Source organism: Ammospiza nelsoni, chromosome 10 (genome assembly GCF_027579445.1).
Source record: "Ammospiza nelsoni isolate bAmmNel1 chromosome 10, bAmmNel1.pri, whole genome shotgun sequence".
Taxonomy (NCBI): domain Eukaryota; kingdom Metazoa; phylum Chordata; class Aves; order Passeriformes; family Passerellidae; genus Ammospiza; species Ammospiza nelsoni.
In genome coordinates, this window is record NC_080642.1 from 5,505,449 (window position 1) to 5,521,878 (window position 16,430).

Below are 16,430 nucleotides of genomic sequence, written 5' to 3' on the forward strand. Positions count from 1 at the left end.
TTCATTGCATCTCAAGCACATGCAAATCTGCATCCAAGTACAGAAAAGCAATACAGAGTTGATCAAATTATGTACAGAACAACTGCATCTTATCTGTTTCCTAAACTTCTACTTTTAAAATCAGTGCAACCAACAAAAAGTCCTTGGGAGGACCTGTTCAGATTTAAATGAGTGTTTTGCCTAGGATGTGTCTTTACTACATATATTTATCGCGGTCAAAAGAGTGGGTATCAAATATATTTTATTTCAGAAGAGTAAAATTACAAATTGTTCCCAGGGACTATGGAAAAGTATGTAGTTGCACGATATTTAATAGCATGTACTTCTGAAATCTTGGAAGATTTTAACAGGATTACTCAGAAGAACCCTTGCTAACCCTTTCTCTTTTCATTTACTTTGACAGGATTTCTGAGCACTGGGGACCAAGCAGCAAAAGGAAACTATGGCCTCCTTGATCTAATACAAGCTTTGCGATGGACTAGTGAAAATATTGGGTTCTTTGGTGGTGACCCATTAAGAATAACTGTTTTTGGATCTGGGGCAGGCGGTTCATGCGTCAATCTGTTGACTTTATCCCATTATTCTGAAGGTAACCGTTGGAGCAATTCAACCAAAGGTATTATACAGGTTGCAAATTTTGACAATTTTGGTGTCTGCATGCCACCACCATTAGTACTATGTGATGTTCTGTATATTCTCTTTGTTTCTATGAACTGTTGAGTTCAGCTCAGTATTAAGAAACTTTTTAAAGGCTGTACAAGCCTCCTTCTCCCTCAGCTCTTCTGTGCATGTTTAAATTTTGGGTCACTTTCTTCTTTTTCCTAGGGAGCTTTGTAGGAACACTTTATAGCAGACTTCTGAACGGCATTTTTCTTGGTGCATCATTTTTGTCTCTTTTCTTTCCTACCTAAGGGTGTCTTTTTTGGAAAATCAGTCAGTCATGCTCACAGTAGATGAGGTCATCTATATTCAGACAGTTGTGAAAGGCATGTTTAGTTTCTCCTGAGGAGCAGAATTTAAAGAAAACTAAAATGACAGAGTTTCTCTTTTCAGGCTAACAGCTGAATTGCTTAAAACTATTATTTTGTGTGAAGGAAACAATAACTAGTTCAGAAATCTTTTGTCTGAAACTGCATGGACTTCACTTGCTGTCATCTAATAAAAGAATGGTTGAACATTTTGCATGCATGATCCAAAATTGTCAAAGCATCCAAGTTGCAAATGGACTTCCTTCTCTATGTTTTTTCCTATTCCATAACTAACACCTTTTCTCTCTAGTTGAGGCAGGTGGCAGGGAATTAAAATCATGCTGTTTGAGGCACCTAACTTATTCTTTCTATGATTTTTGCACCACAGTTTCACACAGTGTCTCTCATTTGCATGGCTATTGCTTATTGATCATGTTACTTTTGTCTAACTGTTTTCACATATTTTTATCTGTATTACTTTTATCAGGGACATCACATCGTGCCCTGTGCATTTAATCCTCCACTAATTTATATTGCTGTATCTCCATGAGGGACTAATTGGCTGGTCATAAAAACATAATTCTGCTGACATTAAAAGAGCTGCATTTCCCCAAAGTCATGTTACAAAGACCACTGAGGTCAATAGAAGTGAGAGATTCTTTAGACCATGCCATTATGCTTTTTTAAATGAGAGAAAAATATAACTTCTACAAGAAGAGTCAAGTGGAAAATAAGAGTGTAGTCTAAATTTAAGTCTATTTTCACAATTTGATTTTTAGTGTAATCTTTTCTTCTTCCATAACTACCTAAACCTACATAGGAGATATTTAAAACATGCTTGTAAAATCAAGATGTAAGCAGTACCTCACTGCACTGTGACCTGAGGATCTCAGTGCACCATCTTCTTTCATCAGAGCTCTAAAAACCAACTTTCTCATTAAGGACTAACTCCAGGTTGAATGAGGACACCTGGTTTATCTTCTCCTAACTCTTTACTTTGTGTTAAAATCAATCTTCTTGGTGTAACATGACATCAATGCAAAATGCCACATTGACAAAATTTGGACAGTCATGTGTTGCCTCTTATCAGTAAATGATACCTTGTCATATCCCAACACATGGCCAGAATTCTGCCAGGACCAGATCAGAATTTATCTGGGGAAAACTGAGGCACTTTGATACCAACACAGCAGATCAGGGCATTTTAGAGAGGTCTGAAGAAGGCTCAGTAAAAGTAAATTTTTGAGGATTTCTTTTAGAAGCAAACTCATGCTTTGATGAAATTTGGATTAAACAGAACAACTCACCACACTCCCATGTTATGTTTCATTTGGAGGTGGTTAGATCTGCCATTAAAAAAAAATGAAGAAAGAAAAAAGAAAATATAAATTGGTCAGGTTCAAATTAGTTATTTCTTAACATTTCCAAACCCCCTTTTTGTTTCATGTTGTTTCACATTTACATATGAGAGGTGGAGAAGGACTTTTTACAAAAGCATACAGTGAGAGATGAGGGGGAAGGGCTTCAAACTGACAGAGGGCAGGGTTAGATCAGATATTATGAAGAAATTCTTCTCTCTGAGGATGGGGAGGCCCTGGCACAGGGTGCCCAGAGAAGCTGAGGCTGCCCCATCCCTGGAAGTGACCAGGACCAGGTTGGATGGGGCTTGGAGCAACCTGGGCTAGTGGAAGGTGTCCCTGCCCATGGCAGGGGGTGGAACTGGATGAGCTTCAAGGTCCCTTCCAAACCAAACCATTCTGTGATTCTATGATTATCAACCAATCTCTCTCATAAGATGTAAATTCAGAAGCTCTCTTTGCTTCTGGCATCTCCCTCTGAAAGACTCCCTTGGCAGTGAGAGGAAGAATTCAGCCTATTTCAAGGTGGAGCTGTTCACAGCCTCCCACCTGCAAGTGGGCAGAGCAGCACCCATCTTCACAAAGTGCTCTCAAAATATAAATGAATATATGCAAATTATTATTATTTACTGTGGTGAGACACTGAATAAGGGTCACAAAGCACTGTGGCCCATTGAACATTTAAATCTTCTTTCCATCAGTCTGAAGTCCATAAGCAGCAACAACAACAATAATAATAATACACATTATCATATAAAAAGGTAGTTCTTCATCCTGTGAGGTACAAATTTCTGCCACGAATTCTGTGACAGGATGAAAATAATTTTTCGTACTGTTCATTTTTCACCAAATGGTTTGAGTGGAGGAAAAACTCTGTCAGCATTCTTCAGCACAAGGAGGGAATTTTGGTTTTGTTTCCTCAGATGGTTTTATGGCCAAAGGACTTGACCACTTTTACTTAATCCAGCATCTGATGTTTATGTAGCACTTAGTAAGCCACAGTGTTTGTATCAGCATTTTCTTACACGTAGCTTACATTTTCTGTCCTTGTTCAGACATATTTAATAAAGTAATAAAGTTAGATTTATACAATATGCAAAAACCCACACACATTATGAATTATCATGAAATACATCTTGGTGAAAATTCAGCTTTGTCATTTAGTTACATTTATTACAATGCCTGGATCCTCTGTGGTAATTCTACTGACTTTGAGCTGATTTATACTAGCTCAATATCTGACCTTATAAACATGCAAATATATTTTTAGCTGTTTATAGCTCAAGTTCATTCTTCTTTTTACTCATATCTTGCAGGAAAATATTATCTTGGATATGAGTTTTCATAAGTTTAAGAAGGGGCCTGAGTTTATACATTTCAGTCTCTATATCTACCCAATTTGAAGAATTTTTTTACTGGGACCTAATACAATGATTTAAATCATTGAATGATTTAAAATTCCTGAGAAGCTTGTAAAATGTTTCCTGCCAGCAACAGATTCCAACTTATTTTTGAGTGTGCAGAGTCTGGTGCTGCAACAGAAGCTGTAAAAGCATTTCTGATTTGATTTAGAGGCTAGGGAGGGTTTTTTATCAACAGAAATATGTTACTTATCAACGCAAAAGCCATCTTGTGTATAATTGGAATAAATTTCCGAGGTAAGCTGAGAGCCCTGACTCCAGTTCCTCTGGTGGGAGCATCCAGCTATTCATCAAGCACTGGAGCAAAGACTCCTGGTGGAACTGGGTGAGGCCAGGTGCCACATTCCGTTCATAAGTGACTCCACCAGAGACGGTGGAATGACTCCAGGTGCCCATCAGCAAAAATTTTGACCCATATATCTTAAATCAGCATAACTTCTGAACACTGTAGACCATTTTGTATCACCCAGAGTGACCTATAGGAGGGAGGGTCCAGTATAAAATATTTTCCAGTAGTTTGTGCAAAAGTTGTGATACTGAAATGAATTTATGTGAAAATGAAAAAAATCAAACTCCTCACAAAACAGCAGAAAGGCCATCATTACCTAAATACTGTCTAAATATCTATTAAATACCACCTAAATTGCCTAAATATAGTTTCTGAGCAATATTTTACACAAGGTTCAGACTTCTCTCTTTCAGAACCCAAAGTACCCTCCTTAAATGGAGTGGAAAAACACAAAGGAAGCACAAGAAATCAAAGCAAGGATGGAGTTCTGATTACATTGAAGCCAATAGCAAAATAATTGTTGTATTCATTCACTGACTACAAGAGGGTGAGGCTATCATCCAGGACATGTTTTAAAAATCCTTACAGAAGGGAGAGGAAAACATAAATTTTAATGCATTTTGTTATTTCTTTGGGTAGACTTCCTGGTCCAGAGTGATACTTAAATCAGCATAAATTCAAGTTAAATGCACTGAAGACTTAAGATTTACTGCAGGTTTATATGCAGTGCCAGATCATTCTCTCTCCCTTAACTGAATACCTGAACATATGTTTAAATATCTGAATTACAAAGCTAAACAGTGTAAAATACATAATTTCCCTTTTTATGTAAGTGTGATCAATATAAACCTGCCTTTAAAAAGCTCCTTACAAGAAAAGATTTTGACTTAGACACTTATAAATTTAATAGCTGCCTGGTACCTTCTCATCTATTACTCCAGAATATAAACTTTTGCAGTGATGCACAATTTAAAAGCACGGCACCTGTCAAACCAAGTTCAATTCTAAAGAAAACATTAAAAAGTGTAATAGATTAATTTCACACATAGCTCTATACATGCATGCTGATGATGGCTTGAACAATACCAAAAACTTCAACCCATTTCAGAGATTTGATGGTTTTTACTCCAACCTATATGGTGCTTTAATTTTAGGAATTTTTTTTTTAACCTGATAGTGTTGTCCTACATAAGGTCATGCCACTCCTTTTTCTTTCTGAGCTTCTTTTGAAAATCTGGAGTGCATTGAGGGAGAATCATTTGCTTTAGCACGTACTGCATTTATTTTTTGCACATTACCTGTAGGTACAACAGCAGTCAGATCTCACCACCCCTTATATTTAAGTACTATTAAGATTCAGGTATCTCTTCTGTTAAAGTTTTCTATTGTTTCAAAGAACTCCTTTGAATCTTTCAAAGTCTGTGGCTGCTTCAAGGTCGCTTCAGTAGTTTTCAAATATTTCTCCCCACAGGACTTTTTCAAAGAGCAATAGCTCAAAGTGGAACAGCTCTCTCCAGCTGGGCGGTTAGCTTTCAGCCCGCAAAATACGCCAGGATGTTGGCTACAAAAGTTGGTTGCAACATGTCAGACACTGTAGAACTGGTGGAATGTCTGCAGAAGAAGCCTTACAGAGAACTTGTCGACCAGGACATCCAACCAGCAAGATACCACATAGCCTTTGGACCAGTCATCGACGGCGACGTGATACCAGACGACCCTCAGATCCTGATGGAGCAGGGGGAGTTCCTCAACTATGACATCATGCTGGGAGTTAACCAAGGGGAAGGGCTGAAGTTTGTTGAAAACATTGTGGATAGCGAAGACGGCATATCAGCCAGCGATTTTGACTTTGCGGTTTCTAATTTCGTCGATAACTTATACGGATACCCCGAAGGGAAAGATATCTTGAGGGAAACTATTAAATTTATGTACACAGACTGGGCAGACCGGCACAACCCCGAGACCAGAAGGAAAACACTGCTGGCTTTGTTCACTGATCACCAGTGGGTTGCTCCAGCAGTGGCCACAGCTGATCTTCACTCGAATTTTGGATCGCCTACGTACTTCTATGCCTTCTACCATCATTGCCAGACAGATCAGGTACCTGCATGGGCAGATGCAGCCCATGGAGATGAGGTTCCTTACGTACTAGGAATCCCCATGATTGGTCCTACTGAGTTATTTCCTTGTAATTTCTCCAAAAATGATGTCATGCTAAGTGCAGTGGTGATGACGTACTGGACAAACTTTGCAAAGACTGGGTGAGTACCTGATAATGAATGGTCCTGTAGGCAAACTTTGGATGGAATGGTGCTTTCCATTTGTTATTTCCCTTGGGAGTTCCTCTGTACTTGTAGGATGAATAGAAGATTAGGAATTGAGTTGGATATTTATGTTTACTGTAATGTCCCTTGGCTCACTTACATGTTTTTGGAAAAAGAGGGGAAAAATATCTTTGCAGACTTTCTGCGAGGAAATTTTAAAATATAAACAAAACTAATTAAGGAAACTATGGAAAAGTGTAAAACTAAGCATTTAACATATATGTATAGTTTAAATCAGCTGCATTAGTACCTGCCTTTACCCTACCACTGATACTTTCATTCCATGAGATAGAAAATTACATAAATATTGCTTCGAATATAATACAGCTTATTTTAGTAGCATATCTTAAATTCTCACTTCTGACCATAAAAATGTGGCTTTAAACTTGGAAAGTTTTGCCATTTTTATTAGTTCTTTTTTTTCACTGGAGTTCAAAAACCTTTGTTACATTTGCCTACTTATTTTTGATTATGCATTGCAGTGAGTTGTGCTCTGCCATGATCCTTCCCCTCTGGAAGGCCACAGATGATTCACAGGAACAGAAATGCAGAGCTGTATGAACTTTATGCTGCTAAAAACAGGAAAAAAATCTTATGTTCTCTGTGGTGTCTCACAGACATTTGGCCACATCACCACACCCCAGGCAATCTTCCCTCAGCAGCGAAAGATTTCACTGTGAGACACCAATATTTTGAGAACCAGGGAAGTTGCTGAAGTCTGTGTAAAAGAAGGGTTCTTTTGCATAATGCTGTTTCTAATCAATATTATTAAGGCCTCTAATTTTAGGGGATAGCACTCTGCTCCATCCAAAGGCAGTCTTAAACGTTTAGTATGAAATCTTAATTATGTTAATTTTACAATTCCATTTGAAATGCTTTGTAACATTGGCGATATCTTTTTCTTTCAGAGACCCAAATCAACCAGTGCCGCAAGACACAAAATTCATCCACACAAAACCAAATCGTTTTGAAGAAGTAGCATGGACCAGATATTCTCAGAAAGACCAACTGTATCTTCACATTGGATTAAAACCACGAGTCAAAGAACACTATAGGGCCAATAAAGTGAACCTTTGGTTGGAACTGGTACCTCATCTGCACAATCTTAACGACATTTCACAGTATACCTCTACCACAACTAAAGTGCCATCGACTGATAATACTTTCAGACCCACAAGGAAAAATTCTGTTTCAGTTACTTCAGCCTTTCCTACAGCCAAACAAGACGATCCCAAACAGCAGCCAAGCCCATTTTCAGTGGATCAAAGGGACTACTCAACAGAGTTGAGCGTTACTATCGCAGTTGGTGCATCTTTGCTGTTCCTGAACATTTTGGCCTTTGCAGCGTTGTACTACAAAAAGGACAAGAGGAGACATGATGTCCACAGGAGATGTAGCCCACAACGTACCACTACCAATGATCTCACCCATGCACAAGAAGAGGAGATAATGTCCCTCCAAATGAAGCACACTGACTTGGATCATGAATGTGAGTCCATCCATCCACATGAGGTGGTTCTCAGGACCGCCTGTCCCCCAGACTACACGCTAGCTATGAGGAGGTCTCCTGATGATATCCCCTTAATGACACCCAACACCATCACAATGATCCCCAACACTATACCAGGGATTCAGCCCCTACACACATTCAACACATTTACTGGAGGACAGAACAATACTCTGCCCCATCCTCATCCCCACCCCCATTCACACTCAACAACCAGGGTATAGCCAGACAAGACGAAACAAACTTTTATTTTTTTGATGGATTACAGTAGGTGATATTACTGAAGATTACTTGGCTTTCAACCTACAAGACTCTTACTATTTAAATATGGAGGAATATTATGTGAATATACATATCAAGAACATTGGGGGTTTTGAAAAAAATGAATTGTACATATATCAAATGAACTTAAGAAACAAACAAAACAAACTAAAAAAAGAAACAAAAAACAAAAAACCCAACTGTTTGCAATTGCTTGAAGCAGTTGTCCTGAATGATACTTTTTCATTCACATTCAAGTATTAATTTTTTGAAGATTTAAGTTACATAATGGAATTAGGCATGTGCAACACAAACAGGAAAGAACTATGACTGAAAATTTTAAAAACCTATAAATATGCACAAGGGACACACTAATGGAATGTCAGATAATTTTCACCAATTTTTATTTGGACCTGTTTTCTTGTGTAGACCATATTTACATATTTGAATAAGTACACAAAGCACCAATGCTGTTAAGGCCTTAGAAAGGGGCTCATGCTGAAATCTGCCAGTCAGAGAAGTTTTACAGCCTGGCAGGTACAACATTATCACATAAGTGCTGTCAGTATAAAAGTTGTGGGAATAAAGGAAACTGGATATTTTTAGCACGATGTGCATGATAATTTATATGCTTGGTGGCTGTGCTGCTGATTAAGCCGTAATTAAAATTCTTCTCATCCCATTGGAGTTTTTAATAGAAGCTTTCTCCATCAATTGGCACAACCTAAAGAAGTTTTTTAAAGGGGCAAAAGTAATCACAGTAAAATATTTCATGGTAGCTTCTGAAAAAGAAGGGATTGCAACAGTTCTTAAAGGTATTGATGGCATTCTAGGTATACAGTGGTGGACCCTCGCTGATATGAATCCCAGACAAAAAAATGTATACTATTAATGTTCTTTTTCCTTTTCCACCTAAATAATTTCTGACTTTGAATCAACTATAACTTTAATGGAATCTCCTTTGATGAAGGATTTATAATTTGCTGTGATTTAGTTTCAGAGTATTTTGTTCAAATTTATGAGGTAAAGTGTGTCCAAAAATTTAATTGCAATGACATTTTGCCATTTAAAATTGCCCCAGTATTACTGCTCTGATTACACCTTTCAGTTTATTGTTTCAACTCATGTTGCATGTTACAAAGTTTACTTATAATACGTTAATATAATGTTAATTCCCTTTTTGCTATACATTAGCTTTGTCATTCCAATTAATTCTCTAGACCAGATGGCAAGAGTGTAGAAAAAGAGGGTATATGAGAAAGGGGAGAGAGCCAACAACTGGAAATTTAAAAATCTGGATACTACATATGTTTGTGTGATTTGAAGTGAATGTTCTAAAATCACAAGAAATTTTTCATTCCCCTGTTGCTTTCCAGTAATTCTATACCATGGTCCTTTCAAAACGTTTGTATATGTAATCAGATGTACATTTATATAAAAGAAATAATTGAGATGGACTTAAGAGCACATCCCTGATAAATACTTTCTCTCTTACCTGTACTATATTTCTATTAGACTAAAGTTATGTGATTTTTTTTTACATTTTTTCAAATTACTAGCAATTTTGATAGTTTGTAAGATAATGCGAAGAACTTTCTCTGACAAACTAACTGCAGTAACAGAAACATTTCTTTTCAGTTACTCTTTTTCAAGAATGAAAGCTTATTACACACAAAAATTGTATACTACTTGATGGAAAATTACTTTGTATTTCTTGGCCATATTACTGGTCACTGAGTGAAATAAAGATAATCTGGATAACGAATATTATTCCAATGTTAAGAGACCTGATCTTTGCTCATTAAAGAGCTAAAATGTTTATTGCTGTTTTGTCATTTTTTAATGAAGTAATGGTAACTGTCTCAAATAAAGAGTAATATCTTAAGACCAGTCTGGTTTTTGAAGACATGAGGGTGCCTTCTACAATTAATAAAACTGCATATTTATAGGCCAGCCCCATCACAGCTATTTCTTACAGAAATATTGACATTGTGACTGTCATCACATGTAAATCTCCTCCAGATTTCAGAAATGAGTTAAAAATACAATATTGACACCAAAAAAAAAAAAAAAAGGCAAGGAACAGGCCAAATTGAAATAAATCGGCAATATTCCATGATGAGAACAAAAAAAATCACCTGGGCTTTTTTGGATGATTGAACTTTTATTATAAAAGATTGCTACGAAGTTTAAAGTATGTTTGGTAACATCGAGCATAGACATTAAAAATAAAGCTGAAGCCAAAAGAAATACTGCAATTTCAGTTATTTTACATTCCTATTTAACAAAAAAACCAAAAAAACACCCAAAAACAAAACCAAAAACCCAGACATGCACTTAGTACTTGTTACAGTCCCCAGTTTTAAATCAAGGTCTTTTTGTAGAAGCATAAAAATTAGTCTTCAAAATCCAGGGCGGTCTGTGTGCAATTTCTGCCTGATGTGGTTGTGCTTTTAGACTGTGACCTGCCAATGTAAACCAATAAAAAGAATTGTCTGCCATCTGATAATTATTGTTTAATAAGAAGATTGTATTTTGCTATGTTGATGAAACAAAAGAAAAAAAATACAAAAATATTGATGGCCATAAAACAAGATATTAATGAAATATGATTTTATGTGCTTTTCTTAACTTTATCAAAACCAAAATAACTTTCTACTATAGTTTCTTTGTGGCCATATATCTATATATCTCTATATATACAGTATCTGGTAATTGTTTACTTTTATTAGTTACAAAATAAATGATTTAGGTAAAGCAAGCATGACACTACACTTTATTTCTGTCAGCCAATAGTATTTAAAATGTGAAAGATGAAGGCAACAACACAAATTTTGTCACTCCTGTTTGGGGGAAAAAAAAAAAGTCCATTCCTGTGATGCAGATACTGTGAATGATATTTTAGTGGCTACTTTATACTGACATTACAGCAGCTGGCTTTCCAAAAGTAAGATGGTGTCCCACGTTTTAACATAACATTGAGAAAGAGCAAGAGATGTTTTAAAGCTGAAATGAAAAGATAAGAAATGGTTTTGGAATATCTTCATGTGTTTCATGGATATATAAGTTTGTTATTTTCAAGATATTTTATCTATTTGATTTGTTTATCATGGTAGCATACACAAAAGCAAAATTGAGTGTGATATTTAATTTCTTGTATCATCCTTGGACCAGATTTCCAATAAAATTAGGATATCAGTCAGTCTTTGGAAGTTCAGTAAAAATATAAAGAGCCTGCATTTATTGATTTCACACTTTTGTAAATATGTTTGCAGACCTTTTTAAGAAAATGTATTCTACCATTTTGAGAAAAAAAAAATAACAATGGAATCATTGTCTCGTTTATCTATTGAAATTACAGGCAATATAATGTGCTGTGCTGACATTTCTAGGAGAAATAAAACCGATAAAAAACGCATTTTGCTCAATGGTATCTCAGTTGGTTGTACCTGGTGTCCTCCTCCCACGGACGACTTGCAAGGCACGGATGAACCTCCCGGATAAAATCCTCCATAGGAAAATGCAGTTGTTATTTTTGTTGTCTGTACTAAACATGGATTCCTGTGTCACAAGTCTTTAATTATTGGATGTTTTTGTTGCTCACACCCCCTGGATGAATAGAGGTCTAACAAATAAACATGTTACAGTTTTAGACACCACTGCACAGAAGATGCTGGAATTTCTGTTGCCAACTTCACTAGGAGATGAAACAGCTGACTTCACAGGAAGCTGTCAAACATCATGGTATTCCTTTGATGTTTGGAAGTTGTTGCTTTTTCCCTGTGATGTTAGTTTAAAACATTGGCCTTTCCCCCCGCCTTTTTTCTAGTACTGAACAGTTACAGATGGTCGCTTTTTAATGTAAGCGAACGTTAGATAATTTAATTATTATTGTGAAAATGTGCTTCCAAATAAATTAGATTAATGGGAAATTCCCTTCAGAGGTTTTGTTATTTTTCATTCAAAGCTTTTGTCAAAATATCTGTTGCAGCAGTTCTGGTTGTTTTTTTTTCCCCCTCAGTCTGCAAGCTAAGAGACTTTCTCCAAATAACATTAAAAATCTCCTTTTCTATTTGAAATAATAACACTATAAGATTAAGATGCCCTCCTGAAGCCTCCAAGTAAATATGAACAATATGAAACATGGCAAATGAACTTTTACTCCAAACATTCTTATTTGATTACATTCTGGCACATCAATACATTTGTATGCAGACCAGAAAATTAGCAGCATTTGATAAGGTGTTCAAGAGAACTTTGCAGCAGAATCGATGAGTTCATCACCAGCCATGCACAAAGTCCCTTTTCTCAGGTTCTGTTCATGCCACTGTATAATCAATTTCTTATATACAGGTTCAGTAAAACCTTAACTTTGTGAAATGGGAAATTGTTAGAACAAGATAATGAACTTTATCTGGTGGAAAATGTTTAGAAAAAAACCTGTTGAGAGCCACCTAGGAGGTGTAGATTTTTATATGCAACCTGGCTTCGTTCCTTTTTGTTGATATTATAATTCTCAGTAATTTGTACTCCTGGGAAACTATAATTTCTGTAATAAGCTTTAGTTTTGAAAAAGAATTTGAGTATTGTATGTAAATCATGGATTAAAACCTGAGTTTCATGACCCTTTGCTACTGGGATGAATGAAAAACCTCATAGAAGCGCAACAAATTTGTACAAGCAAATTTTATACAGTCTCTTGAAATTTATTTTGTTTTCAATTGAAGATAAAAGTACCATCACAGCAGTAGAAGCTGTGTATTTGTCTCAGAAAATGCCTTCTTGTGTACATATGCATCTGTCTGCACATGCACAGCCACATGCAGCCAATAAAGGAGATTTCAAAGCATGAGACTAACGAGGGAATTTTCCCTTTTGGCACCACTCAGAGGTGTGGAGGTAAGGCCTGCCCCTCATTCTGCATTCTCCAGTGTCACAGAGCAGCTGATAAGATGATGACAATGTTTTCAGCTCCAGCTGAATTAGGATTTATTGTGGGACCATTGGAATCAATGAAGCCCTGGCAATTGACACCAGCCATCGATCTGCTTCTGGACCTTTAATGTTCATCACGGCTCATCTCACTGTCCAGTTTTGCATATCTTCCCATGCACAGGAACACCCGCTCACAGAAATTATTACAAGTATCACTCTACCGATTTATGAGCACTTCCAGGCTTTAAAACGTGCTTTTCAATATGCTTATGGATATTTGCGTGTAAGGCCAAAATTCAGGGGAAAAAAAGTCTGATATATTAAAAAAAACCAAACCCTGAGGTTACATGGATGCAAAGAAAAGTACCAGTTTGCAGCCTTAGCATGCTGTAGTAACTTTTATGTTAAAGTCTATATATAGAAAGGAACATTCAGTTCTTCCTGATCCTCAAATCTATATGTTGACCTATATGTCAAAGACAATGACACTTTACAGCAGTTGGAAGTCTGCTCTGTTCTTCTCCATTCTGGAAGGGAAGAGACAGACAACTGGGCCACATGTTGCTATAAATTCAGGACAGATTTTCTCTGTCATCTGAATTTTTCCCTCTCAATGTCAGCAAGGCAACAGCATCTGTGAGTTGAGCTTTATAATGATGCCATTTAAAAAAAAATTGGAGTTTTTGAGGCTATCGGGATACCCAGGTTTTTTTGCTTTACAGCTATAACAGACAGCAACCTTTTTTTCAAATGGAAGTTGATACTGCTGGCACTCAGATGTGATAATACCAGAGCTCAGTTAAAAAGAGGCTGGTGAAAGACTCTATGAGCTGGTAACACTTCAATTGCATTATTAAAAATACAAAGGAAGGAAAAAGATTTCATCTAGTGATTTTGTTCAGCTAGTGAGGAACTCAGGGAGCCTCACTGGACCTCCTGGGTGAGAAGGATAGAAAAGGAAATTCTGGGACTGCAAAGCAATTCTGGGCTAGACCCTGTGCAATACACTTGATTTATACACTTGATAAATCTTCCCTGGAATAAAATGAGGAGTAGGGCAGAACCTTGTGGCCCGAGGCAGTTTGGGAGGGTGAGGTGTACAGTGTACCTGTTTCATCCACTGGTTTGTAGAAACAACTTCAGCAGTAATTTTAGGCAATTAAATCTATACAAAGGGTTCCAGAAATAATGCGTGGTTCATCTGACACCACATGCATTTTCAGAAAAAGCCATGCAATATTTCACTGATTGGTGACAAATATATGGTTGTATAGTGTTGGTTTTTCTACATTTCATAAGGTTTCTCCTACACAGAGGTGATATTCAGCTGAACTAATGAATAAATTTTGCTCTTATTTGCATAGAGGTCTAGAGCAATTTCATGAAAAGTGAAAAGTGGGACCTTCACTATGGTAAATAACACCCAAAACCAATTACTCTTGGTCAGCTAGTAGAGATTCCCTTGTTCAATCACATGCTGATTTTCTCTTTAACATCCACCCATTTGCCATAAATATATTTGTCTCTCCCCAGTTATTAACTGGAATAAGGGTACCCTTCTCTTCACAGAAGATGAAGATTACAGGAACCATTGGTTTCCTCTTCGCTCTCTAAGAGCAGAAAATGTAATAGAAGACAAATAACAAGCCAGGGTTTGGATGCTGGGATTTGGGCTTTGAGTTTGTTTTGTTTTAGTTTGTTTTTTTTTCTTTCTTATAGGCTATTTTGAGTATCTTGATTCTCTGAAGGCTGACCAGAACCAGCAAGAAATACAACCTTTATTGCTGCAGCCAGGAACCTTTTGGGGCATTTTCCTTTTGCCTTGTCCAGGAGGAAAGAGCAGGGTTAAATTCATGAAAAGAGATTTCTCTGGAAAAGCACTCCCAGCTGTACTTCTGAGATACACCACGGAAACATGAAAACACTCACAGATTTTGCTGTGTTTGACAGAAGAAGAAACATAAAATTTAATACAATACTGATAATAACGACATATCTGAGATGATTTTTTTTTTTTAATACAAGTAATACTTTTTCAAAAATACGGTTTATCTGAAGTCTAAAAGGGCTCGTTGGTTACTAGAATTTACACTGTATTGTAATACTGCATGTGAATTCCCCTTTGTTGAATTCATACTTGTCCTGGCTCCATTCTGCATTTCAATTTCATTTTAAAACTAGAATCTCTCTGTTTTTTATTGAGTTGTTGTTGCTGTATGGACTATTGCTAGGTGCAATTTGCTGTCCCTAATTCATTTATCATTTACTTCAATGTCATAATCCTTTCATTTATGAATTTATTTTTTCTTGCTTCTTTACAGGTTTTGTTAGGTTTTTAAAAAATTGTCCCTTGTGTGATAAGTGCAATTTTGTTCTTCATCCCCTCTCAAATTACTTCTACTGTCTCACACAAATGCAAATATTTGAAATATTTTAAATGTTTTCTTCACTTTATCAGTGCTCTTGTTCCTTCAGGTGAGAATTTTGCTTCAAATTGTTTTTCTTGTAGTTGAATATCTATCCAGGGATATTAATTTATCAACTCCCAGCTACAAGGATTGCTGTTCAGGGTGGGAATGGAAATCCAGGCTGCTCTGGTGGCTCCAGCATCCAGCAGAGGCAAGGCCAGCCTCTCGTGGCTAGGTGCAAGAATGCCATCAGTCCATAATAACAGGCATGTGCCAGGGAGTGATCCACCACACACAGATGGCAATTTTTGCCTTTGAAAGATGCCACAGGTGCAATTTCACAGGGAACTTGGAGCTAAGGCAAGTGTGTGCCTCCAGACACGAGCAGAGGCTCATAACTCAACTGCCTGCTAGATAAAGAAGCTTAAAAATGAACACCTTGCAGCTCATGGCCACACTTCAGACAAGTGCTGCTGGATTTCTGCAGGGGCTGTGCAGGCTCTCAGAGGTTTTGCTGCAGTGCCTGTGTCTGTGCCACAGCTGCTCCATGGAGCTGAGCCCCTGCAGGAAACAGCCAAACCTCTGCTGACTGCGCCTGGGACAGATGAGCCCCTCTCCTTGAGGAGGAACAAAACACAGATGGGCAGCATCAAGCACAATTTTCTACTCTTTTTAAACTTGGAACAGCCCTTTGCGTCCCTTCTTAAGGGAGCAGGAGGGTTGAGGGTCTGGGTATGACTGTAGGAGGTGTTTCTGCTGTGGGTCTGTCCTGGATGTTGAAAATTATCAGTATGAATTTCTACCTTCCTAAACTAAACCACCAGTGTTAGGTGCCTAGTGGAGAAATTTTAGTATTGGATAAATCATTGTTTACTGGTTATCTGTTTTTCCTTGTTGCCTAAGAGAGAACAAAAAGGAGGTGAACAAGTTTACTATCCTTTCTGTCTTTCAGGTACACT

The 16,430-nt window shown here is 37.2% G+C and overlaps 1 protein-coding gene across 2 annotated transcripts in view; it reads left to right on the forward strand.

The window, feature by feature from the left end:
• Positions 1–11,453, forward strand: part of NLGN1 (neuroligin 1) — a 375,596-nt gene extending 364,143 nt beyond the window's left edge. For both annotated transcript variants that reach the window (XM_059479156.1, XM_059479155.1), the window contains 3 exons: positions 404–616; positions 5,508–6,297; positions 7,269–11,453. In XM_059479156.1, the coding sequence (XP_059335139.1) occupies positions 404–616; positions 5,508–6,297; positions 7,269–8,091 (1,826 nt within the window). In that variant the 3' untranslated portion in view covers positions 8,092–11,453. The remainder of the gene's footprint in view (positions 1–403; positions 617–5,507; positions 6,298–7,268) is intronic.
• Positions 11,454–16,430: the final 4,977 nt, after the last annotated feature.